General features: G+C 42.9%; 1 protein-coding gene across 2 annotated transcripts in view; it reads left to right on the top strand.

The window, feature by feature from the left end:
* TBC1D19 (TBC1 domain family member 19) overlaps nucleotides 1-25,550 on the top strand; it is a 40,180-nt gene extending 14,630 nt beyond the window's left edge. For both annotated transcript variants that reach the window (XM_054383070.1, XM_054383069.1), the window contains 17 exons: nucleotides 1,051-1,125; nucleotides 2,038-2,101; nucleotides 2,971-3,017; nucleotides 3,674-3,784; nucleotides 4,600-4,672; nucleotides 5,446-5,484; nucleotides 8,543-8,655; nucleotides 10,319-10,393; nucleotides 10,812-10,874; nucleotides 15,222-15,306; nucleotides 17,758-17,802; nucleotides 18,946-18,978; nucleotides 21,449-21,558; nucleotides 22,518-22,609; nucleotides 23,315-23,430; nucleotides 24,406-24,476; nucleotides 25,476-25,550. In XM_054383070.1, the coding sequence (XP_054239045.1) occupies nucleotides 1,051-1,125; nucleotides 2,038-2,101; nucleotides 2,971-3,017; nucleotides 3,674-3,784; nucleotides 4,600-4,672; nucleotides 5,446-5,484; nucleotides 8,543-8,655; nucleotides 10,319-10,393; nucleotides 10,812-10,874; nucleotides 15,222-15,306; nucleotides 17,758-17,802; nucleotides 18,946-18,978; nucleotides 21,449-21,558; nucleotides 22,518-22,609; nucleotides 23,315-23,430; nucleotides 24,406-24,476; nucleotides 25,476-25,550 (1,287 nt within the window). The remainder of the gene's footprint in view (nucleotides 1-1,050; nucleotides 1,126-2,037; nucleotides 2,102-2,970; nucleotides 3,018-3,673; nucleotides 3,785-4,599; nucleotides 4,673-5,445; nucleotides 5,485-8,542; nucleotides 8,656-10,318; nucleotides 10,394-10,811; nucleotides 10,875-15,221; nucleotides 15,307-17,757; nucleotides 17,803-18,945; nucleotides 18,979-21,448; nucleotides 21,559-22,517; nucleotides 22,610-23,314; nucleotides 23,431-24,405; nucleotides 24,477-25,475) is intronic.
* The last annotated feature ends 572 nt before the right edge of the window (nucleotides 25,551-26,122 follow it).

The following is a 26,122-nucleotide window of genomic DNA, read 5'->3' as shown; positions in this document are numbered from 1 at the left end:
GATCTTGGATATGGCAGCTGAAACGAGACAACTGCAAATGAGATAGAATTTTAATTTTTTTAACAGAACATTTAGACATCTGCCTTTCCCCTCATTTGCTTCCTGTCTCATAAACTGCAGCCTCTTTTGGACAGAACTTTGAAGTTTGAGGAAAATGTGGTTAGGCAGTAACTAACTGTTGTAGAATCTGCATGTAAAACAAATCACAAGTAATAAAGAGAGCTCGATGTCATTAGGAGGAGTCTTTGCATTCATTTGCTTGGGGCCTGACTCACCATCCACAGAAAAGTAAATGAAATCTAAGCCCCACAGTGGTGCTGTGATCACGTAAGCAGAGCCCTCAGTCAGCTGGCAGCTCAGTGCTGGTTGGCATGAACTTCAAAGGTGATAAGTCATGGATTGGGCTCCATGGGGTAAGGTTGAAGTCTAATGCAATAGTGGAAAGGATCCAATTGCTCTTTAAGCTGTCCACTTGCTACTGAGCTGTTGTCTGTTTCTGCTTTGCTCTCCAATGAGAGAACGATTTCCTGAGCATAATTTTTTTTTTAAGCAGACAGAATACCAGATATTTGTAACTTGTGAGAACATCTAAGATACCCTGTTTTGGAGTAAGAGTTGCACCATTTCAGATCCTAAAGTGGAGGAGGAGTTCTTAGCCTTATAAAAGCGTTTGATAATTTTCTGAAGTGTTGATATATAAGTTGGACTCAGTGATCTTAGGGGTCTTTTCCAACCTTAATGACTCTATAAAGAGGCTGAATCATTAGGCATATGACACAAATCAGTAGCTGTGAGATACAAGCTTTTTGGAGAAATGTGAACAACTTTTTTTTTGGTTCTTAGTTGTGGTGTAAGTGCTGAAATCTATTGGTGCCCTTGTTGCCAGTTAAACAAGCACATAAGCATTCCCTGAATGTGTTCCCAGGTATCAGTCAGCAACTCTTGCTGGCCTTTCTTAGCTATGGCTGTGAAAAGCTGCTTGTTACTATGTGAGAAGTGCAACTGAAGGAAAAAGAAATTCCATTTAATCCATTTTTGGGTGTGTTTCAGGGGAGCTGGGAGAAGCGCATTCTGAAGAGTCTCAACAGCATGTGCACAGAACTCAGCATCCCACTGGCACAGAAGGTAAAGTGTTCTCACCTGTCTGCTGCCAAACATTGTTTGGAAATTAAGCCTCATCTTGCACACTTGCAATGCACTGTTCATTTTACATGTGATTATCAAGAGCTGCAAGGCCAGAATCCAAATAATGGTGATGCAGGATAGTTCTCAGGGGTCGTGGCAATGTATGTGTCAGCTCAGCTTCAGAGAGGATGAAATCTGTACACAGATCTTCCTCTCTGCCCTGGCAGTGCTTACCCTCCTGAGAGAGGGTACTGGAGAGCTCACTGCTGCACTTATTGCCATTACAGAGCATTTTTATTCCACAACTTCAGCTGTAAGTTCCTGGATGAACAGCCTGCACACAGTGCGGATGTGCTTTGTGCAGGAGAAAGCTGAGGTTGGGCTGGTGCTCCAGGAGGGCAATGCTGGTACCCTGACACTTCTGTGTGCCTTTCATTCTGCTCTGCTTTTGTAACTTAGAGGCTTTCATTGTACAGGTCATGGAACTAGGGAATACTGTTAGGATGCTTTGTTCTTTATGGTATTGTATCTCTGTGGTGGGCAGCAGAATCTCTGTGACTGATCATCTGAGATGAAGGATGCAGTTGTGTTTGCTTTTCAAGACTCTATCAGGGGCAAGAATTTGATGGTAAAACCTAGCTCAAAACCTAGCAGTAAATCTTCAGTGTTATGAAAGTTACTACTAACTAACCTAAAATTCATTAGTAAACACATGAAACTAGTTAATGGGCACCTCTTTTCCTTTAACTGGAACTTTCTGCAGTGAAATTCACCTTCAAGGTGGAGATAGTTGGTAAGCAAAGTAAGTTTGTGTTACTAGTGCTATCTACTTTGTTACATGAATGTATGTATTTAAAATAGGCATGTTTTTACTCATTTTGTTGAAAAGAGTTACTTTCTTGTGCCTTTCAGAGGCCTGTAAGTGAGCAGAAGGAGCTGCTTAATAAATGGAATGAAATGGGAACTGATGAGCCAGGTAAGGTCAGCTACATGTGTGCATGCAACTTTTGTACATAGTAAAAGGGCATATTCATCTTATTCATTAGTTAATGATTCATGTAATAACTTCAAAGTAAACTGCAATCTTCTTTCTCACTGGTGATCTGTCATTATGCATAAATATTGATTTCATTGTTGTTTTGTTTCAAGTTAGTGCACTGGCTTTGAGTCACCACTGAGAGGTTGTGGTCTTGTACTCCTCATTCCAGTGCTGCACAGCTTTGCACAGCTCCTCTTTCTGTAAGCTCAGGCTGGCAGAGAGAAAGTGTTTAGAGCTATGGAGAATTAAGCTCAGACATTAACAAAAGATAAACATATCACTTGTACATGATAGACCCCTAGGAAGAGCCTTGTTACTTCACCTCCCCCCTACGTAAAGGAAATGGTCTTGCACAGGTGCCAGTTTCTACCTGGGGGCCATTTCTCTGATGGCAAATACTGTAATGGATTATTTTAGGCCTGGGCCCCTTTTTTATTTGAGAGCAGTACCTTTAATTCACCTTTGCTGTTTAGTTCAATCTATGCTGTTAAAAAATCCCATATTCTGAACATCTTCTCTCTCCCATGCCTAAGATTGGTTTCATATAAAGACTGATGTGGAACAAGTTAACATTTCCTGTGGTTCCTTTTTGTTTCCTTGGGGTTTACAACAAACAAAAGGCTACTGAGAGTATCATACAGTCTTGGAGAAGGTGTGGTGATTTGGGCATGACATCTATGATGGTGGTGTTGGGATCTTCACTCCAGCATGTCACTGTGATTGCTACCTTGTGTCACAGGTGTGGGGAAGCTGCATGTTTGTTCATCTCTTGGTTTTAACCCAGCTCCACTGAAATCTTTTTTCAGATCTCAGTCTCTTCCGGCCTGTGTATGCACCAAAGGATTTTCTGGAGGTAAGCATTGCTGAAACAGTGCTTCAGCCACTGACATTGTGATTCCTTGTACCTTAAATTTGATCCTCGCTGTAAGGTTTCAGTTCTGTGATTCATGTATTTTGCTTAAATGAAAGAAGATATCTTGATGTATTGTTATTTAGTAATAAATTATTTCAGGAGCAAATTATGTAGGACTTTGATGGAAAGCTCCCTGAGATGCTGGTGTAAGGATGTGGATAAAAATCCTTCCAGAAAATAGCAATACTGAAGAATATCCCATATATTGTAGCTATCAGGAGTACACTTCTGGCTTTTGAACATTTTTGATGAGGAAGAGAATTTGAGTCAGGACATAACTGTGTAGCCAGCACTTAATTCCATACATAAATAAATAATTCCTGCTTTTTTAGTGCTTAATGTGAGCTCACTTCTCAAAGCAGACTATGTTTTCTCCTTTAAACATTTGGCTGCCTTTTGATTTTTGAGATTGAAAATTATAATTTGAATATATCAAATATAATGGCAATTATAATTGGTTAATTTGGGCCTATCTGACAGCAGCAGGTGGTGGTTTTGTGCTGTGTGAACTGTTTGTGATGTTGGTGATGTTCAGAGGAGCTCTGAATGTGAGCTCTTGAGCACACACAAGGGATGACAGAGCTGTGGTTTTCAAGGTGCTGATGAATCTGCGAAACCCAAACTATGACAGTGGAGAGCAGCCTAGTTTCAGAACTCACCTGGGCCTAATTCAGGTGCCACTGAAAGTTAAAGATATTCCAGAATTGGTAAGTGGATTTTTGCTTACAAGGGTCTTTGTAAGAATTACTTTGCCTTGCTAATGAATAAGATTCCAAGGAAGAATATTAGTCTCACAGTAAGTTTCTCCTTTTTAAAGTGAAAATCTATCTCAATATCTAGTTACAACACAGAGCATGAAAAAGTTGTATTGAAATATATTTGTAATGAAGGATAAACCATAAACAATGAATTATCTGCAGGTAGAAAAGTTTTCATTTTATGCCACACAGGCTTGATGCCAAAATATATTCTTCTGTAGATGTTGCTCATTCTTTTTCTCTACAAGAAACTTTAAACAGGTAGTTTATCTGAATTCTGCAGTTCTGATGGATGCTCTATGAGACCAGTAACATGAAAATCACCTGATTTTCTTCAAGTAATTTTAAATCCCATTATTGTCAGGTAGTCAATGGAAGGAAATGCTTTGTAGTAGCATTATCATTGGAAAACAGGGGAGCTCTTCCCTATAAGGCTCTGGAGGGTTTCATGCTAAGAGAAAAACTTGCACCTGGGTTGGAAAAAGAGCTGGGAATGGGAGAGATCCTTCACTTGTTCTTTTATCCACCACTTTATTACATCCTTATAGTTGTAGCTCACAGTTCACATGAAAACTGGGGCCTGCAGCTGAAACTTGAGGAAGAATGGATGTGAGATTCTCTTCAAAAACCTGAGCTCATGTTCCACATGTGTGCGTCTGAAAGAACTGCATTTGGTTTAGAAAACATTTGCACTGTGCCTTTCAGAAGAAATCTCTGGTGATTCAGGGAGTTAAATCTTGTTCTGTGGGTTTGTTTCCTTTCAGAAAGAAGACTTCAGTGAACTAGGCTTAACTACAGGACAGCTGGGCATTGATGATTCAGCACAAGTGCCTCCTGGTTAGTTAATGCTGTGCTTCACTTGTTTAAATAGAACACTGATGAGTAGAATACTTGGCAGTTATCAAGTAATTTGCATATTTTTTTCCCCATAATAAGCCATGAACATTTGTTCTGTAATTATGATTACAGTGATTTTCTTAGTAATAATAGAAAACATTGAAAATATGAGGGGTCACATTTGGAAAAGATTTAAAATCATCACCTTCAGTTGCAGAGGTGTTAATTTCAGGGTGTTGGAGCACTTCAGGATCTAGAGAACCAAATTGCCTGTCTCCAAAATCAATGAATGTGAAGCCAACTAACAGGCATAGATACAAACATCTTTACGTCACTGTCACTGGAGAAAAGATTAACAAAATGCCTCTATATTAATATTCAGTAGTTAAAATTGTTTGTTGGTTTTCCATGGATGCATTTGTTCCCTTAGGAACAAGTTTTATAGTGGTCTTTCCATATAAAAATGGGAAGCACTTCAGTGTTTAGTGATTTTGCTTTTAAATGATAACTTCCCTACTGGAGGGGCAGGTTCATACAGTACAATACTTTGGTGTCTGTGTCCTTCAGAGAAGAGAACATTCTGTACTATTTTTTTTTTTCTTCTTAGCTTTTGAACAAGAAAATTGATGCTGGTGCAGGTTAATTTTTAGTGCCATTAGCAGCAGAAATCAGATGAATGAGATGGTGTGTAGTAAAATATAAAGCACATTACTAGCTTAGAGTATCTTCTTTTTCCATTTACTTTTTTTGTCATTCTTTTTTTGATTTTCCAGAGTTCTTTGAAAATGAACATGTACGTGTTGGACAGAAAGGTAGGAGTCTATTTTCATCCTGTAATAGCCTGTGAGTAGTTAGGAATGCATTGAGTGAATTTCTGCCTCATTTAGGTGTGCCTCTCAGAATGGTAAGAATTTAGCCAGACTAGCACACAGCATTCTCAGCAATGCCACTGTAATATAGCCAGAGACAGGCAGCAATGTTGTTGTCATTTAGCCAGAGATAGAAAGCAAGCCTGTGCAGTCTGCCAGCAGCTGCAAGATAAAGAGCTCCACAGACATCTCATTAAAAACTAAGTAGGAAGCCCAGAGACAGAACTTTTGGTGGTAGCTTAAGTTGTGCCACTACTGAAATGAGTTTAAAATCCAAAGAGCCTGGCCTGCCTTCTCTGCACACAAAGCTCTCACCAGTGTCATGGGATTCATGCCCTGTACCTCAGGGCAGAGTTATTGCAGTGGCCATTGGCAATGGCAGAACTTGCTACATATTGCAATACCTAATCACTGTGTAAAATTCACCTGCTTCTGTGCTGGTTTTAGGGCTATGCCTTTAAAATTTGTTACAGATTTCGAGCAGAAAAGTAGAAGAATGTGCATAACCCACCACAACTTTGTCTCTGCTTGTTCTGGAGGTTTTGTAGGTGAAGAAATAACCTGCAAGAGAAAGAGAAAAGAAATAATAATTTGTTAGCTTAAGTTTGCTTATAGAATAAACAGAGGAGTGTTTGAAATCCATTAGTACCTGCTCCTCTGTGACTTTTGTGATTCCTGCTAAACATTGTCACCATCAAAGACAAAAATGTAGTGGATGCCAGCTTGAAAGGCCTCCAGACCCTTTTCTGTTGCAGTAACAAGAGAATTACCTTGCTTGCTTTCTTCTCCTTTTGTGGACCTCTTTCTGAACCTCACAGTTTGTTTTCTGATCCAAGAGCACCTCTTTATGGAGCTACCCAGCTCTCTGTTCTTGTCCTGTTCTTCCAAAACAGTTCCCCATCCACACTTCCTCGGCTGGACACTCAACCCCACAGTGTGACTCTTACTGCTCATCTCTTGCCCATGTCAAGCAGCCTCTATGACAAAGACTGTCCTGGCTTTTCCTGTGTGCAAAGACACACAGTGTTGTAGAAATGCAAGTTAAGGGTCTTGACATAAACTGGAATCTCAGTTCCTTCAGTGGGAATCCTGCTGCCTGCTCTGCTGGGTGTTGATGATGATTTTGGCTGCCACGGATGTATTGATTTTGCTTTGACATTAGTGGCATTATTGAGTCTGAGGAGTTTTATGTACTGCATTTAGGAAACCCATCTCTTATGCAGCAAAACTGCTTTGTAATGTTTTGTGTCTCAGGAAGAAGCAATCAGGGAAGCGCTTGATGAGTCAGGCTTTTCTGAAGTTCTGTGAGGAATGAAGGGATGTTTTTTTCTTTTTGCCCCCTTTATTTAGGAAGAAAGGCTCAGACCCCGTCTGTGTCAGCTCTGCAGGTCACACAGAGAACTGGTCGGCTGGTCTAGGCAGTATTTGAGAAGAGAGGGAAGGAGACAGGAATCAGCTAAGGAGATCTGTAATTCCAAATCTCATTCCTTGTAAGTGGTGCCAGGGCAGGTACTTGGTTGTCAAATTTAGTGCAATTGTGCAAACAGGTTGTTTCTGAGAGCATTCAGCAAACTCAGAGGGTGTGGCTTTGGGAAGTTCTGAGTAGCAGTACAATGCCTGTCCAACGTCCAGCTGGTCCCACAGAAATCCTTCCAGCTCTCTCTGCTGTGAGAGACATTTCAGGTATGGGGGCACAGTTAAATCACCTAACCTGGATGGGCAACAAGAATTCTGCCAGCTCAGGCTAGCCTGAGATGCCTGTCTTTCAAGGTCATGGATTGAAGCAAGGAAAGACACAATCTGTTCCAGGGTACACACAGTATTGGATTCATGAGGAGGCCTTTGGGGCTGAGCAGCCCAGAACTCCATAGCCATGACCCATCTCAGCAAACCTGTCAACAGCAGAGCATTTGTTTGATGTCAGTCTGCAGGAAAACAAGAACTTTTTGGGAAAGAAAGTTTTTATCCTCCAGAGTGCCTATACCAATAATGGAACACCATGACAGGACACTCCGAACTGGAGCATTCTTGCCCTCCAGTTCTCTGTGAAGATATTTGTGTAGTTAACATAAAACCAGAGGTGACAACAAACCCCAGGGTGAGTGGCAATCTCCTGTCTGAGCTGAGATGCCACTCATAGCTAAACAGGAGTGCTCTGTGGCTATATATGGCTCTGTCTTCTGCTTGATGCCAGCCTGCTGGCTGCAGCTACCTACCCTTGATCTAGCTACAGATGTGGGCTAGGAGAGTCCATAGTGCATGCTGCTGTGTGACACAAGGTGGCACAGCCTTGAGCTTCAGCACCAATTCTTCCATTTCACAGAACTGCAGAATGTTAGGGGTTGGAAGAGACCTCAGAAGATCATAAAATCCAAGCCCCCTGCCAGAACAGGATCACCTAGAGTAGGTTGCACAGGAACACATCCAGACATGTTTTGAATGTCTCCAGAGGAGGAGACTCCACAAGCTCTCTGGGCAGCCTGTTCCAGTGTTTTGTCACTCTCACAGTGAAAAAGTTTTTCCTTAAGTTCACATGAAACCTCCTGTGCTCCAGCTTGCACCCACTGCCCCTTGTCCTATCATTGGACATCTCTGAGAAGAACCTGGCTCCTGACACTTGCCCTTCACATATTTATAAACATTAATGAGGTCACCTCTCGATCTCCTCCTCTCCAAGTTAAAGAGACCCCAGCTCCCTCAGCCTTTCCTCATGAGGGAGATGTTCCACTCCATCATCTTTGTGGCTCTGTGCTGGACACTTTCAAGCAGTTCCCTGAGGTCCCCTCTTGAACCTAGGGGCCCACAATATCCCAGATGTGGTATTTCCCAGGAAGCTGCTTCAAAATCAGTGTGCAAACTAGACCTTTGAGATAGCTTATTAGAGGACAAGGTTCAGCATGGCAAACCAGTTTGTAAAGTTAGAAATGAAAGGATTTGATAATTTGATACACTTCGGAGGTCTCAAACTCCATCATTTCATTCCATGCTTTGTTTCTCACAGTTTTAGCAGAGCAAGACAGTGCTGCAGCTCAGCAGTATGTTCGCCAGGGATGTCCCACTGCACTCCGAGCTGATCTGTGGGCCCTCATCCTCAATATTTCCAACCAGCCAGAGGTAAGCAGCAAAGGGAGAGTCAAGGAGAAAGACTCAGTGAAAACACAGAATCACAGAATCAACCAGGTTGAAAGAGACCTCCAAGATCATCAAGTCCAACCAATCACCCAACCCTATCTAATCAACCAGACCATGGCACTAAGTGCCTCATCCAGTCTCTTCTTAAACACCTCCAGGGACATCGACTCCACCACCTCCCTGGGCAGCCCATTCCAATGGCAATCTCTCTTTCTGGGAAGAACTTCTTTCTAAGATTAAGCCTAAACTTCCCCCTGCACAGCTTGAGACTGTGTACAGCTTGAGACTGTGTACAGCTTGAGACTGTGTCCTCTTGTTCTGTTGCTGGTTGCCTGGGAGAAGAGACCAAACCCACCTGTCTACAGCCATTCTTCGGGTAGTTGTAGACAGCAATAAGGTCTCTCCCTGAACCTCCTCTTCTTCAGGCTAAACACCCCCAGCTCCCTCAGCCTCTCCTCACAGGGCTGTGCTCCAGACCCCTCACCAGCTTTGTTGCCCTTCTCTGGACATGGTCGAGCAACTCAACATCTTTCTTGAATTGAGGGGCCCAGAACTGGACACAGTACTCAAGGTGTGGCCCAACCAGTGACACAAAAGCACATCTCTCCTGGTGGCCTTTTTCCAAAGGAGAGATGCTCTACTGAGATGTCACAGAAACTTGCACCTGCCTGGCAAACACTCCATGCTGTGCTGAACTCTTGTAGGCTTGTCCCTCGTTTTCTCTAAATGAGCAAAATGCTGTAGAACAAACTGATTGCTGTTTTTTAGGCCTGCCCTATGTCAGTCTTTCTTCATATTCCTGGTTCTGCGCTTCCCTCACTCATCTCTTGAGTTTAAGAGGCCGGTGTAGGAACTGCAGTCACAAAATGAGGGTCGCCTCAAGCTGAATGATAAGTTTCCAACAGCTGGGCAGTGAGGTTCAGCTCCAGTGCCAGGGATATCCTGAGAGGCCCCAGGGGAGACTATGCCTACACAGAGGCTGCTGAGTAATCCAGACCTTAACTGCAAAGGAGGTGAATCACCAGATTGTAGTTAATGAGGTTTTCACTGGGTGCTGCTGAAAGATGCTGCTCTATTGTGCTTGTGAGCTGCTTCCAGAGATCCCTTTACGGTCTCAAGTAGATACAGGAGGAAGTTTGGGGGTGGAAATTTTGGTATTTGGCTTTGTAAGAGGGCTGGACACTGTAATCCTGCAGTAGTCTTTGTTTCACCTGGGAAAGATGAGTGTGTTTGGAGGTGTGTTATTGAAAACAGACGTAATTTTTTGGAGACAAGTCTATATTAAAATGCAATATGTTTTTAAGAAGGAAAAGTTTATAAATCAAGGTTGCATTAAGTTTTGGCAGAGAGAAGAAAAGTCGAGTCAGGTGAAAATGGTAACATTTTGATCTACTGGTTCCTTCATTCTCATTGTATTTGTTACCTGAAGGTGGGGTTCAGTTCATAAGGTCTCAAATATCTGCTTCATCTTGTAGGGCTTAATGAGAATCAACCTTGATAGAACACCTCATACATCCTGCAGGGGTTTTATAGCTGAATACGTGCTTCTGATTTGATTTCTTTCAACTGCTAAAAACTGTCTTTGTTAGTTTGAATATGAATTAAAGCTGTGTCTCAGACTGATGATTCCTGTTTGTCATTCTAGGATATCTTGTATTATGAGCAGCTCAAGTCCAACGTGATTCAGCACGACCTTTTAGTGGACAGCCTGATCTACAAAGTGAGTGCTTCAGTGTTTTGTGTGCTCATCACACCTGTGTCTTGGGTTTAACAGAAATGCTGTATGGTTTGGTTTTAAGGAATGTGAGAAGAACTGATGTGAATTTGTTATTGTAAACTCTCTCCTTGTGCCTGTGCTGGCTCTTGTGTGAGGTATTTGAGTTGAGCTGTTAAGTTGTAAAGAAATGGTGACTTCATTTGAAGTAATAACTGGCTTGGGGAGGCTCTGTGTCAGTTCTGAACACTTTACTGATCAAGTGGAGGAAGCTTTTTTAAATGTTCAGATCTGGAGTGTCTGCTTAACTTACAGCTCTCTGGTGATTCAGTTGTGAATCTTCTACCACAGTACTAGGTTTGGGTTCTGAGGCAGACTGAGGAGATGTCTCCTGCCTTTCAACTGCTGTCTCTTCTGCTGACAGGATGTAAAGCTGACAGCAAGCAACGACGACTACTATTTTGTGTTTGAGGATTATTTATACCAGGTATGTCACTGTTTTTTCTTAGAAAAGCTACAAAGTCTCTCCTGTGAGGTGATGAGCAGGACTGCCTTGTGTTTCCTGTGCAGGCAGAGGGACCCTGGACTGCAGTGCATTGTTTGCTGCATTGCTTTTGGGTAACAGTCTTGTGCAGCTCAGCCAGCAGGACTGGCTGCTGGAACTCATGCTCTGAAGGGCCCAAACCCTGCAGCAAGCCAGGAACTACAAAGTCAGACACAATCTTTCCCTTTCCATCTTTGCAATAATGCAGTGATTAACAGAGACCTGAAGAACTGAGAGTTATACTCAAGGTTCCATTTTATAAAACAATAATGATACTGCTTTGCAATGGCCTATTGCAGTAAGCATGAAAGCAGTTGGTCCTGAGTAAGGCAGGGATGCAGATGGGTACTGTTGGGATGTCTCCCGCTCCAAAGCTGCTTCCAGCAGTGGAGCCCAGCTCATCTAGAAAGAGCTCTCCTGGTTGCTGCCTGCCAGATGCCTTAAGCAGAAGATTTCATTTAGGAATTCCCTGATGTGTAGTGATTGCAGTGTCAACATCAGTGTTATGCAGCACACTTACCATGTCCACAGTGCTTTCAGTTTCATTAGTCACCTCTGCTAGGTAAGACTTGCTTCATTTATTTTCAGTTTAGAGCTATGTGAAATTAAATTCTGTTGCCTTTGATGGCAATATGGTGAGGGACTTTTAGTGGTGAGGGACTTTTTAGGGTGTCAGGTAGTGATAGGACTAGGGGAAATAGAACAAAAATAGAAATGGTTAGGTTCAGATTGGATGTTAGGAAGAAACTCTTCATGAGGGTGGTGAGACACTGGAACAGGTTGCCCAGGGAGGTGGTAGAAGCCTCATCCCTGGAGGTTTTTAAGGCCAGGCTGGATGTGGCTGTGAGCAACCTGATCTAGTGTGAGGTGTCCCTGCCCATGGCAGGGGGGGTGGAACTGGATGATCCTTGAGATCCCTCCCAACCCTAACAGTTCTGTGATTCTATGTGCAACTGTTAGTAACATAACTGAGCAAGGACCTCACCCCAGTGCTGTGTAGTACACAGAGATACAAGAATCATAGAATGGCTTAGGCTGGAAGGACCTTAGAGGTCATCTACTCCAAACTCCCTGCCATGGGCTGTTCAAGGCCTCATCCAGCCTGGCTTTGAACACCCCCAGGGAGGAGGCATCTGCAACCTCCCTGGGCAATCTATTCCAGAGTCCCATCACTCTTGTACTGAAGAATATGTATTGCTCTTTAAACATAGCATTCAGTCATGCCTACATATAGTATTGCAGTATAATAACACTTAAATGTTAAAATTACAGCCTCATGATGTTAGTGCCTTTTGTACTTTAATAGTTGGAACATTAAGATTATATTTAAATTTATTTCTACATTAAAATTTGAGAAGTGACTCCAGAATTACAACAACTGATGTTTATTCACTACAATATTTCCGTGGGCAAGTTGTTCTCGATTTAAGGGTTAAAGATGATTTCCTTTGTTGTAACATGACCTCCTCATCATGGAGGTCTTCTTTCTGTCTTCTGCTTCATTCCCTACATAGACTAGGAAAAAAAAATCATTCTGTCTTCTGATTCATTCCCTACATAAACTGCTAAGGCACGTTAATTAGTCGTTAACTGACAACTCCAGTGGACACAGGGTGGTAATCTGAAGGAAGAACGAACTAGAATCCAGGATGATTTTTTGCTTTAGGAGGATCATAAATAGATCTGGTCAGTCATTCTTCCATGTATAGCACAGCTGGACATTTTCACTTTTTATAAAACTCTATTAGCTAAAAGGATGATTTACAGAACAGAAAGCATAAAATCACTAAACTATCCTTAGTTGATTAAAGGAGAGCCACCAAGAATCTTTGAAAACTGGTTTTACTGCAAGGCTTAGAGGCAAAGAATCTCTCAAACTCAGTTATGAGTTGCTCTAGTTTTGTTTGGTACTTTGTGGTGTTGTTCAGACTCTCTTATATAAGGAAGTTATACATTTTCCTTTAATTTTCTCCTCTGCCCTAATGTGCAAATGCAGGGCTGCCAAAGGATTTTTGTTCTACAGCCCTGGAAAAATTCTGCAACATGAGGCACTGATAGGGACTATTATTTATTGATTTCATGTGATAAGTGGATGTAAGTGTTGCCCAAATAAAATAGTTATTGAAAATGTCAGTTTCAACCAGGTAAATTATTACTGGGTTTACGTTTTCCAGGCTAGCTGCTGCCTCGAAGTCTTCCAAGTTATTGGGCAGGGTGTGGCACTTGTCCTTGTGTTACTGAGCAGATGAACCAGGAAACCTGAGTGTAAAATAACCAGGAAAAGAACTGCTTGGATCATTGGTACCTCTAGCAGCATTCAGTCCTTTTGGGGAGAACACTGAGAAATCATACCAGTTATTTCCTTTAATATCTTTGCTTTACCCCAAAGTTGCCATGTTTTTATTTCTTCTTTACAACCACTGAAACAGAGTACAGTTGCTTTTAATATACTCATTTCTTTCTGCTGAAAGTTTTGGCTTTGGAGTTCTTCTGTGCCCTTTGATTTCGGTGTTTTTTCTTTTCATGTTTGATGATAAGCATCTAGCAGTTTGAAGATTTCTGTACCTTAAAAGGAGTTTGTGTCATTGTTTTCTTTAGCATTACTGCTGTTGTGAATGAGAGAGATACTACAGGAATTAATAAGTGGGCCAATGCATTACTTCAGGCCAGAGCTTCAGTTTGAATTTGAGTCTTGCATCTTGCATAATGAATCCACACAAAGGACCTCACCTAGCAGTTTTGGGGTACAGTTGTAGCATGTTTGAGCTAGAGTCTTGGAAAGATGAGCAGTCCTAATCTAAAGCCTTGCAGATACTGCTACTGGATGCTTGGTTCCTAAAAACCAGGTCTTCAGATGGAGGTTACGTTCTTTCCCCTGTGAGAGAACATCATTTATGTCCTTTTCAGATTAGTTTCGTTTTCCTTCACCTCAGTTAACATCTACAGAGAATTACATTTGCCTGTGCATTGTTATTGTCAGCTGTGTTTTGGCAGCCAGGAGAATGATTGCCTGTTGTGCAAAGGTAACATTTAGCTTAAACTGAGATAAAGAAACTCGTCGTTTTTAAAACATGTTTGTGTCTGAGAGAGTTTTGAGGTTCAGAAGAGGAAGAAGGCTCAAAATCTGACCTGTTTTCCATAAGAAATGAGGAAAAGCAAGGATGTCCAGATGTCAGTGTTCGGGGTTTGCCTGCTTCCTCTTGACAAATGCTCATGTCTGGAAGATGTCTGCAGGAATTAGTTGAAGGGAAAAATCCGTTTGGTTTTTATTCACAGTAAATTCTGTAGTGAAATGTCACCTAAACCACTTTGACCTTTTACACCTTGGCTACAGTTAAAACAAACAAGCACAACATTAAAACCTGCGAGAGCAGAGCAGTTTAAGGGATGCAGAAAAGGTTGAAGTCTGCCCGGTTTCTGCCCTCTTGTGCACAGCCTTGGTGGTGCATCCTCGGGCTGCATGAGGACAGCACACTGTCAGGGGCAGAGCTTAATGACTGCCTTCCTACAACTGCATGTAGGATGAGATTCGTTGCTGCTCATTCTTTTCCAGGAATGCTTTCACTCTTGAACGTTGCTCTCGGTTGCTGTCAATACCGAATTGTTCAGTAAGCAATACAAATACATTTTCCAAAATGCATTTCAGAACCTGTGGGTGTGAGGTGGACAGCACAGTCTGTGTGTTTGGAAAGGACTCTGAGTGTTGTGCAAGCATTCTGTCAAGCTGCAAGGAAGTTAAACATATAGTTTATAAACTTTTTTTTTTTACATCATTTATAAACGTATGGTTTTAGGAAGCTAAACCTACAGTTATGGTGACCCTACTGTAGCAGGGAGGGTTGGACTAGATGATCTTCAGAGGTCCCTTCCAACCCTTCCCGTTCTGTGAAGGACAGTAACTGCAGGGATCAGTCTCCTAGCCCAGCACACATGGAAAAATGCCAGTGGTTGCTTCGCTCAGTCCCTCGCTAGGATTTTCCCAGGTCATAGTAACTGAACAGAACAAGAATCCAGTCACAGCAAAGCTCCCAGCTGCATGCAGAGGGACAAATGGTGTGGGAGAAAGGGATAAACCTGTGCTGAGTGGCAGAGGAAGGTTGGAGATGGTGTTCTGCTGACCATAGATGAATGTGAACGCAAAATCAGAGCCTGGAAACTTGAACAGCAAAGCCAATTAAGTAGGTCAAGAGCTACTAGCTCCCAATGTTACTAGCTGTTTTCTAACAGGTGCTGTATGCCACTGCTTTTCTGATCAGCCAGTCACTGACTTTATCTGCTGCCTTTCTGCAGGTCCTGCTCTGTTTCTCCCGGGACACATCCGTGCTGGAACACTTCACCTACAGCAGTGCCACCCCTCCCAAGTCCTACATCCAAGGTAAAGGGCTCTGTTCAAAGGGCTCTCTGGGGTCTTGTGGCTGCTGCAGTGACACAGGGTGGGAGTTTGCTTGGTGTTCACTACACCTCCTAGACTGCATTTAAAAGAAGATGGATTAAAGACTTCATGTATCCTGCTGCCCCCTGCAGATTCTGATAGGGCAGTGTAAAAGCTGATCACTTGGAGGCCAGATTGCAGCCTTGTTCTCTTACTGTTGCAGTTTTCTGTGTGTAGTTCTCCAGTGTTTTACCAAAACAGATGGAACACACAGCTACGACAATGTGATAATACCTTGACAACATCTGTCTCCATCAGAGCTACAAATTGAAGTGCCCAGCCTTGTCCTCTGCAGCTTCAGCACATGCAGCAGCTGTGGTGGTGGGACATAGAATCATTAAGGTTCAAAAAGACCTCTAAGACAATCATCCCACATCAGGGATGACTGCAGGGTTTGTAGGCAGGAGCAGAACGTGCTGCTGAAGAGTTGTGGGCTCTGTTGGGAGGTCTGGGAGTGTGGAGCTCTACCAGGCAGGCTTACAGTGATCTTTCTCAAAGCATGGCATCTTCCAGAGTGTTAGCTTTCTTTTGGATGGCCTTTGCCTTAAGTGTTCTCCTAAGCCTTGCTCTTCTTAGCAGTCTTACATTTACTGGTTCAGTACACTTGTCTTCTCTCTACCAACTTGTAATGCCATACCTCTGGACTCTGTTTCCTTCCTTCTTAGATCCCCACCTGGTTGGCTTTACCCAGTGGTCCCTACTTTTGCCTGCCTCCTTCAATCATTCAGCAATCCAACCACTCCTTTTCTCCTGTACTTTTACCTTCCACATTCTGCTTTCCTCCCTCATGCCACATACTTGGCCAGATGTGATCCCCATACCAAGTACTTCTTTTGCACAGGACATCTGCTGACAGATTTCCTCTTGCTGCTGCTTGTGTCACTAGAGTCAGTGCTTGGTTTCTAGTTGTCTTCTTCCTCCTGTGTTGCCTTTCCAGGTCTTTTCTCTCACTTTAAGTGGGTTCAGGGAGATTTCTGTACCTGATTCTTGACCTAAACCAAGGGCTCACCTGAGAGCAGTGGGACCATAGGGCTCTGGCAACCCAGGAACACAACCGTGGGAAACATCCTGCTTGATCCCAGACAAATCTGAGGAATGAAGCTGCTGACCTCTAGCTGTCTGCTGAACCTGTGGTGCACATCCAAAAGGCTTGCAGGGCCTATTTTTGGCTAATTTTCCAAGAGCTGAGCTTTGTGGTAAAAACACTCCTTCCAGATGGCAACTGCAGGCCAACTATTGTGAGGAAAAATAAAACAGGAAAATAAAACAGGAGTTTTTAGTGTAATGAAACAACTGATTTCTGTTACTGGGAAAATAATGGGGTTTATTTTCATGGGCAAGAGATTAGTAGAGTGATTTTTTTCTTCAATTCAGTCAATTCATGCTAGAAGAAAATATCCAAGTTCAGATCCCACTGAATCTGACAGGGGTTTGCTGTGCTAAATTCTTGTGTAGAGTAAAGAACATAGAGAGAGCTCAAGATTATCTGAATATTCTAGAAATCTTCACATGAGTAATTACATTTTCTAGTGGATTTTAAAAAAAATTCTTTTAAAACTAAAATAATTTCAGCTTTTGATGACAGCTTTTGATTAGTTTTAATTATCACAGAATCACACAGACTGTGTTTGGTTGGAAGAGACCTTCAAGATCATCCAGTCCAACCTTCAGCCCATCACTGCAAGGTCACCACTAAACCATGTCCCTAAAATACTTCTGCTTAAAACACTTCTGTGTTTCTAAATAAATTTAACTTTTTTTTTTTTTAATAGTGGATTTGTAGTTATTAGAGCTGTAGTTAAAATGCAGTTAATTAATACATCATCTTCATTTTGCAAGGAAGAGAAATGCTGTATGATCAGTCTGTGCTATCAGTGATTGTCTTCACTTGATCTTTTGAGATTAAGTGAACACGGTACTTAAATATTTCTTTTGTTCTATCAGAAGTGTTCCATTCATCTTCCTCTCTGCTGCAGGCTTAACAAAGCCCTGAATATTTTGTATCTCATCATTTTTTTCAATGCCTTCCTCATCCTGTCAGTCTGCCACAGCACGGCAGGCTCAGCCCCTCACCCTTAGCCCTCACAGAGCTTCACTGTCTTCAAGATCTGTCTACAGCTCCTCAGACACACCAGGTATCATTTCCGTGGGCCAGCACTGCTGGGGTCTTCCTCCTCTTTCTGGCTGTGTCATCCTCTCTCAGTGTAGCTGCATTTTAGTGTCACACCTGACATCAGCAGCTGCACTGCTGGCTTGTTTGAGGCAGTATCAAGTGGTCAGCAATGTAATTAGTTGTGTTTTTTCTCACTGTCACTTAGAGCCTACCTTTATAATTTGAATCTTTACATTTTTAACAGCTTGAGCAGATGTTAATTGTGGTTTGATGATTGGCAGGCAAACTGGGGATGGAGGAATACGCCGTGTTCTACCCTCCGAACGGTAAGAGTTGTGCTGCTGCCTCCTCTAGTGGCAGACGGGGAAGAGACAAGGGTTTTGCTCAAACACGGCAGGGTTTTGCTCCTGCTCGGTGAGCATCTTTAATTGGAAGGAGTAAGCTGGGCTGAAGCTGCTCCAGAGCCACGCTGAGCCTGGTGTCAAGGCTGGCTGTGTGTGGGAAGGAGGCAAAGCTGCTCTTGTGCCACACCTGTGTTCCAGCCTTGTGCACTACTGAGGGTCTGCATGGGATGTGCTCAATCTGGCTGACTGCATGTCTGCAGTACCCAAGAAACCATACCACAGCTCTTCCTTTCAAAGTTTGTAGTTTAAACATTCAGCCTTAACTAATCTATATAATTTAATGTCATTGCTGCTGTTGTTACTTCAGTTACCAATGTTTTTTTTTTTTCAGCTCTGATTTTGACCACTTCAGTCTTTGTCTCTTGAATCCTTTCCCTGCTTTTAAGTTCTTTGTTCTTGCTTTCAAGGCCTTATGTCAGCAGTATCAAATCTGTGTATCTGGCCTTGTCTTTTGCGTCTTCATGTTCCAGCAGTGTCATACTTCTGCACATGCTTTTGTTTCCCCCTCTTCCATGTTTGCCTTCACCATCCTTTGCAGCTTTGTAGCCATGAAGCACTGTCCTCTTCCCAAAGCAGCTCTATATGAAAATGTAATGTCCTATATGAAAATTAGTGACTGGAAGCTGAGATCAGCTGGGAAGGAGAGGAAAACTGTCATGGTGCAGCCACCAAGTTCTCTGAGACTGCTAGAGGTCCTGACCTCCTTTTCTCCTGTTCCCTCATGGTCAGAGCATGACATTTATCTGGAATTAGGTTCTGATTCCAGCAAAGCTCATGCAGAATGTCTTCATGGAAACAGGGCTTTATATGGCTCTCTGGGAACTGTAGCATGTGTTTAAGATGTAATTGGTTGTGTGAAGTCAGTTATACAATTCCTGTACTTAATATTTACAAGACTGAGATCCAAGACTCCTCACAAGGAGTTATTTCATTCCTGTGGCAGGCAGTACACCATTTAGAAGCTAAAGGGGGAAATACTTCATGTTGGTTTTTTTTTGTTGTGTTTTTTTACATGGATAAAAAGAAATATCAAAGAACAAAAGCAAAAATACTTTTGTTTTGTAGGTGTAATTCCTTTTCATGGCTTTTCTATGTATGGTAAGTATGACTCATGAACTTTGCAGAGCTCAGGGCTGCTTGGTACCATGTTGCAGTCTAAAGCTGTATGTGCTTTGTGTGTGTGTGTTCTAGGGTTTGTGTGTGACTCATTCTGAAAACTCCAGGGTGCTTCTGCTGACTTGTACTCTGTTTAAAAGCTCACTCCCTTGTGGGAGTTCCTTTTTTGAGAGCTCACAGATGAGCTACACACAATCACAGAATGCCAGGTTGGAAGGGACCCCAGGGATCATCTGGTCCAACCTCTCTAGGTCATAGTCAAGGTGAAATGAGCTGGCCCAGCACCCTGCCAAGCTGAGTCCAAAATATAATATACATTCACATAGTGTATATGAACACAGGGATAAAGTCTGATGATGGTTTGGGTTTTTATGTTTCACTTTTGGGTAGACCCCCCCATGAAAAGAGCTGTCAAACACATGAATGATGTGACAGTGTTGCTGTGTCCATGTGCCTCAGACAGGTGTTAGAAGAGCTAGACTGCTGTGCAGAGCAAAGCCCAAATATCTAGGGAAAAAGAAGAAAAATCTCCTCAGGTCTCAGAGGTAAGAAGGTGCAGACATCCTCCAGCAGTGTCAGACTCATTATTACAGCTTGCTAGTTTTAACCTGTGCTTGGTCCAAGGTGCTTGTTGCATCATAGGACAGGCAGATTTAAAGATCTTTTAATGAAGTTTAATCCTCACATGATCATTAAAGTCAGGCTACTTACATATAAAATTCATAACAGGAACCTGAGGAGGGTATCTTAGGTCTCTGAAGTAATGAAGAGCTTTGTTACAAACTCTTCCCTAGATACTCACTGGAGGCTTCCATTTTTGCTGTGTGGAACTACTTTTCAGGATGCATAGGCCTGACTCTGCCCTTGAGAAAAGCAGAGTCTCTCTCCAGCTGTGTGGGAGCTTCTTACTTCCTTCAGGCCCTCTCTAGCCCAGGGCCCAGAATGTGCTGGTGGTGGTGAGGATGGAGCTGAAGAGCAGGACAGCAACACCACAGTTGTGCAACTGCAGGCCATGGGCATGGTAGGTGGCACCAGGCAGAGCAGTCTGTGCCTTCCATGCTGTGCTGCTGTGGGTCCTCATGTGAATCCTGTACACACTGGCATGTTCACATGCACATAGCCATGGGGTGCCAGCTGCCAGGCTCTACTCCTGTTCTCCTCCTGGCCTTCATGTGCAGACTGCCAACTCTTCCCCCTCTACCTTCAGTCATTAACAACACACTGGGAGCAGCCTCTGCTTTCCCTACCCCAGCCTAGAGACATAGCTGGGAGCATGTCAGCTGCCTTGGAACCCACCTCTCAGAAAGATGTGGCAGTGTTTGCAGCAAAGACATCTTCTCTGCCACATGTGTGTAGAAATGACCTCACAGGTGTGCAGCCACACCTCTGTGTGAATGTCTGTGTGCATGCAGGTGTGTCACATCCCTAGTGTGTGGAAATAAACCTGAAGGGGACTCTGGGCAGAGGCTCTGGGGGTGCTGGGAGGTGATCTGGCATGCCCAAAGAGTGCAGGTGTCAAGGAAGCAGGGTATGTGTTGGGTGGGCAGACCAAAGGCTGTGCAGAGATGTGGTGAGTGGGCAGACAAAAGACTCTGCACAGCAGTGTGTGCAGGACTGTGAAATGTGCATGGAATGGCTGCAGGGGTAGTGGGAAGCTGGTTGTATTTGTGCACCATATGCATGCAGCAGGTTCATCTGTATGCTGGACTTGTACAGAAAGAGCAAAAGCACAGGTTGGAAACAAGTTTGAGAGCTGCTGCTTTACCAGTGTGGCTGAAAGACCTCTGAAGATCCAACTCCCAATGCCCCTGCTTTTCAGATCTCCCAAGAAATACACAGGTCTCCTCAGCCTCTCAGTCTCTCATCCTTAGGTGATGTTATTGTGGCAACCACAAGCTATGGTTTGAATATTTTCATTTTCATAACACCTACCTCCAAGCAGCAAACCTGTTCTAGTCTTACAACTAAGGAACCACCTGGGAGATGGTCACTAGCCAAGGGACACAGCAGATGGTTGAAGTTAGAGGTGGTTGAATCAAAACCTTGGGCTGTTCACCATGCCATTGCCCCCCACCCCAGAGAAGCCATAAAATGTATTTGTATGCTTCTGAAGGCAGTGCTCCAGTGAGCAGGCTCTAATTAGTTGAGGTTCTTGAAACCTATGGAACTGTTACCTGCTATGTGCTGTACTCCCCTTCTTAACTTTGTATCTTAAATACCAGACTGTTACAAAACACTTTGGTCTAAATAATTGCTTAAGGATTGTTTTTGTAAATTGTGCTTCTAGAAATGACTTTTTTGTGTTTTTCCTCCCCTCATACTTCGTGCACTTAATCATTGAACTCTTTGAGCAGTTTTAGAGTGTTGTCAATTACAATTCTTTTACCCTTAATCATTGAACTCTTTGGCAGTTTGCAGTGTTGAGTCAATTACAACTCTTTTATCCTTCCAGTTGCTCCACTTTGTTTTCTGTACCATGAACCTCCCAAACTGTATCAGATATTCCGTGAGATGTATGTGCGTTTTTTCTTCAGACTTCATTCCATCTCTTCTCATCCCTCTGTAAGTTCATCAGCAATTAAAACCCACTCCCTTGATATTCTTTGGAACAATGATATCCATGATTTTCTGTGTGATTTGAAATATCTCCTTTTCAGTCAAATAGAGGCAAGCCTGGAGGAATGCTTAGGTAACTCCAGTTGGGATGTTTCGGGCTTTGACATCAATGCCAGTCTTTGCTATGGAATAGTCAGAGTAAGGGAGCTCCCCTTTTGTGAGCTTGGGGGGTGGTTGGAAAGTCTTCTGTGCAATAGATTTCTCAGCTCAAGAAGTCACATAAATGCATCCTGACTTTTGTGTTAATTAATGACATATAAGTGCCCACTCAGGGGTTTTCTGGGGCAGGGGGACTGAAATATAGCTATGTATGCACAGCTCTTGTTTCAGTGATATTAAGCTAATGCCTCTTTCTTTACCTCAGGTATCTTTTTGTGACAGCACATGCTTGTTAGCACTGCTAGATGAATTTACATCATTTAAATCAGTTGCTTATCTTTATGCCCAACACCAGCTTTCTCTGGTATCAGACAGCTGGAGAAATTGGCTTATCTTCTGTTTTTGCAGAATTAACCTTTTTTTGTTTGTTTGTTATTCCTCCTTCACAAAGTGCTCCTGGAAAACATTTCCTGGTTAAAAGAAAATAATTTCCTTGATATTTCAAGGCTCTGCACTGTGCTCTCAGTCCCAGTGGAATGGGTCAGACAGGAATTTGCTCATTTTCATGGGAATTTTGAGAAGAAATTTTACAATGTAACTTTTTTTTTTTGGTAGTTATCCCTATTGCTGCTTGGTTTTAGTTATCAGAGAGATGCTTTCTCACATCCTCTGGTTCTTAGTGCAGCTGAGACCTATTTCAAAGTGGAAATCTCTGAAGTAGGCCACTCACACTTCTAGGCAGATAGTGTTTTCTCAGGCCTGAGAGCACCAGTGCTGGTATTCAAGGTGTTCTCTTGTTTCTTCAGGGCATTGTGTCCTTGTGCTTGCTGTTTGAGACCCTCCTGCAGACCCACCTGCCTCAGCTCTTCTATCACCTGCGGGAGATCGGAGCACAGCCGTGAGTGCTTCTTTCTGCTATGCTGCTAGGGCAGCGCAGAGCCCTGACTCTGAAAAGGCTGTTCTGTGATCATTTCATTGGAAAGATGGGGAAAAGCCTCAAAAGTGCAAACCTCAGTCTGCCACTTTTCCTTGAGAGGCAGCTGGAGCTACCTGTGTGTGCTTTGCGCATTTCATGTGTGGTGTGTGAAAAAGAGAGCTGCTCCCTGAGAAGTGCTGCATTGTTCAGCTGAGATTCAGTTCTTCAGGTCAGATCTAATGGAACTCAGTGACTTATTTCCTGGGTACAGAAGGCACACAGGTATGTTAGGTCACTAGAAGCTACTGGAAGGAGAGGGAAAACAAGAGGCTGTTGTTCTGCAGTGTGCTCATAGTTACCAAGTGCAACAGAATCTGACCATCTTCCTGTAGTAATTGATACCCACTAGAGCAGGTAGAAGCTTGGGTAAGAGTAGCTGAGGATCCCTCTGGTGTAATTGTTTGGTCAGGATGTTTTACTGATATCAGTACTTTGTCAAATGAGATGCTCCTTAGTTTTCTGATAACTGTGGCAAAGGTAATGCTGATTAGTGCTGCAGCTGGAGAAAGTGGCTGTGCTTCCTGGAGGAGAAATGTAGCAAAATAATTAAATACTCTTTCTAGAGGATCTGCCTGATGGTTACAGGAGGCAGCAATGCAGTGACTATTGTTTCTCCCCTGTCTGCAGGCTAAGGATCTCATTTAAATGGATGGTGCGAGCGTTTTCTGGGTATTTAGCTACAGACCAGCTCTTGCTCCTGTGGGACAGGATCCTGGGCTACAACTCCCTAGAGATTCTTGCTGGTAAGAGAAGCTTTGTGCAGAATGTGTCAAGTCCAGGTGCTGTAAGGCAAAGACATGTTAGCTCTATGCATTCTGTGACAAGGAGAAGCAGCTGCTCTTTGAACACTGAAAGCTGGGTACATGTTCAAGAGGATGACTTCAGGATGCCTCCAGTGGCACCAATGCCACATCTCTAACAGAAATATGTGAGGTAGTTTGAATTTAGTGACAGCACTTGAAACGCTCAGTGCTCTCTGAACAGCACATGGAGTGTCCTCCCAGCTTTATGGTAAAAAGAAACGAATCCATCACCTCTCACAAAACACAAGATTCATCTTCCACACTTACTGCAAGCAGGCTGCTTGCAGCAATTGGGAGTTCCCCTGATTTTGCTGGATTTCTTCTTTCCAAGTCCTATCTTTTAAGAGACTTTGAAAGTTTTGTACCTTTTTTTCTTTTTTTTTTTTATAAAGGTGTGTGTCCTAAGATGTATGTAAGGTTTAAGATGGGGGGGTTCTGAAGAAAACACCTATCTTCAGTTGGGTCAGCTCGTAACTGCAAAGTAGGTGCATAGAGGAGAAAATGCTTCAGGTCCATTTGTCCTGACAAGGCAGCGATGTAGAGAGAGAGAATTTTATAAGGTAGTGCAAAAGAAATGAACACATATTTTACTGTTATAAAGTGTTTACTATTAAAGTGATGTTATTTAAATAAATTTCAGTGATTAGCTTAGCAATTAACTGCCTGCACATCACCTTGTCCCTTTTAATGCAAAGCCAGTTAGCTTAAGCATTTCCACTCAGACCTTCCTAACAGGTTTTTTCTACCCCTTTTAAAGAGTGACCAAAGAAACTCAAACCCAGCCATCCACTCTGTGCTATTCCTCAGAATCAAAGTGATTGCTCTAAAGCAATGAGAATTGGTATTTTACCCCAAGATTAGTGCAAACCACCAACTAGCAGGTCAGCAACTCAACTCTTGGGCCTTTTCTTGCAGTGCTGGCAGCCGCTGTGTTTGCTTTCCGAGCGGTCAACCTGATGGAGGTGACATCACTGGCTGCAGCTGAGGTAAGGATAAGTTTCAGTCAGAGGGGATGGAAATAGCTTCTGATGCTTTGCCAGCAGGAGTAACCCAAGCTTCACATGGCACGTGGTGCAGAGTGCAAATCTTCTGGCCTAAATTCTTACCTTGGGTAAAAACCCAAGGAAATAGTGAACATGCAGTGCATGATGCTGCTCTTCTGGGGAGAAAGGAAATAGAGTGTCTCTGCTTCAGACATGCACTATTAGCAGGTTACTGTGTGCAATTAGATTATTTTCTTAGTTTAATGCATAATCTTTGTCTGGGGGTTATATTGTTTTTAAAATATTGCCAAGGTGCTTACCCTTTTTCTCAGTTGGGTTTAATGTGGCTGCTTCTGTGGGTTTTGGTGTTACAAAGATAGCACAAGTTTGCTTGTGTCAGTGCTGAGTCTGAAATTTCACTGGGAGTACTGGCATGGGGAATGAAGAGAACTAAGTTATTCAGATTAAGATGGTTGTTTAGTCATTTGTTAAGGTATTTTCTTCCCCCAAAATCTGGTGATTAATTTTTTCAGACTTTGAGAGCTTATGGCGACTTCCTGTCTCCTTTTTTTTTTTCTTAAACCTACTCTCATGAGCAGACTTTGACTATTTGAGTCATTCCATTGGACATACTTCACAAGTACTAGCCAAGGTACAGGATAAGGATTCTTAATTCCCAATTATTTTTAGAAGCAAGTTGAAATGTTAGAGCCCTTATTCATGGACCTGATGCCATGTGTATGTGAAGGAAGGCTAAAGGCTCACATCAGATTCCTTGGTTTCTGTAGGTAAACATGCTTTTCCTGTGAAGTGTAGAATGAAGAACAGCACAGTAAGGCACTGACACAAACCAGCATAAATTGCTTCTAGCCAGCTCTGAATCTGGTTCTTGTTGGTATTGTACTCGATATTCAAATATGTTTTTTTCTGACTTCTGGGCTTGCTTTAAAGCAATTTGATTCAAATGTCACCTTTAACAGGCCTTTTTGGTTGTTATCCTAGGCTGTGCTTGCTGACCTTTCCACCTTGAAAGTCATGCCTCTTCTGCAGATCTTCTTGTTTGCTACTGTCACTTGATCTGCTGCAACAGCGCTGGTACCACAGCCCCAGGCCTTCTGCAGGAGCTGATCCTCAACTATGCAATGTCTGCATACAACCAAAATCAAGCTGTATGTATAATGATGATTTAGGGATCATGACTTGAGCATTTTCTAACAGAAAGCAGTGACTCAGCCCAGGAGCACATGCCCTGCATGCTCTGAATTTCACCTGGCAGCAGCAGGGCTTGTTGCTGTGCAGGAGAATGGCTGCTGTGCAGGTGAGCATCAGGGATCAGTGCCTACAATGCATGTCCTGGTAAATAAAGGCAGTGAACTCCTGACCTGAGATCTGTGATGTTAATGCTGGAGTTGTCAAAGCTCTCCTTTAATATGAAATGACTTGTCCAAGCTCACAGCTTAAAGGCTATCAGCTCAAGTACTGGCAGCTGAGAAAATAATACTGGAACCTGCAAGAATTGGTTTCATTTTCTGAGAGAAAAGTAGGATCACAGACCAGTTCTGCTGTCTTCACAGCATGTTCTCACCTTAGCTGCTTCTAGTTGTCCTTTTCACACCCAGAGTTGCAGCCACTCCTTCCCCATGCAGATA

Source organism: Indicator indicator, chromosome 8 (genome assembly GCF_027791375.1).
Source record: "Indicator indicator isolate 239-I01 chromosome 8, UM_Iind_1.1, whole genome shotgun sequence".
NCBI classification, from domain to species: Eukaryota; Metazoa; Chordata; class Aves; order Piciformes; family Indicatoridae; genus Indicator; species Indicator indicator.
Note: the sequence above shows the minus strand (reverse complement) of the source record. Positions and strands in the feature narration are given on the sequence as shown.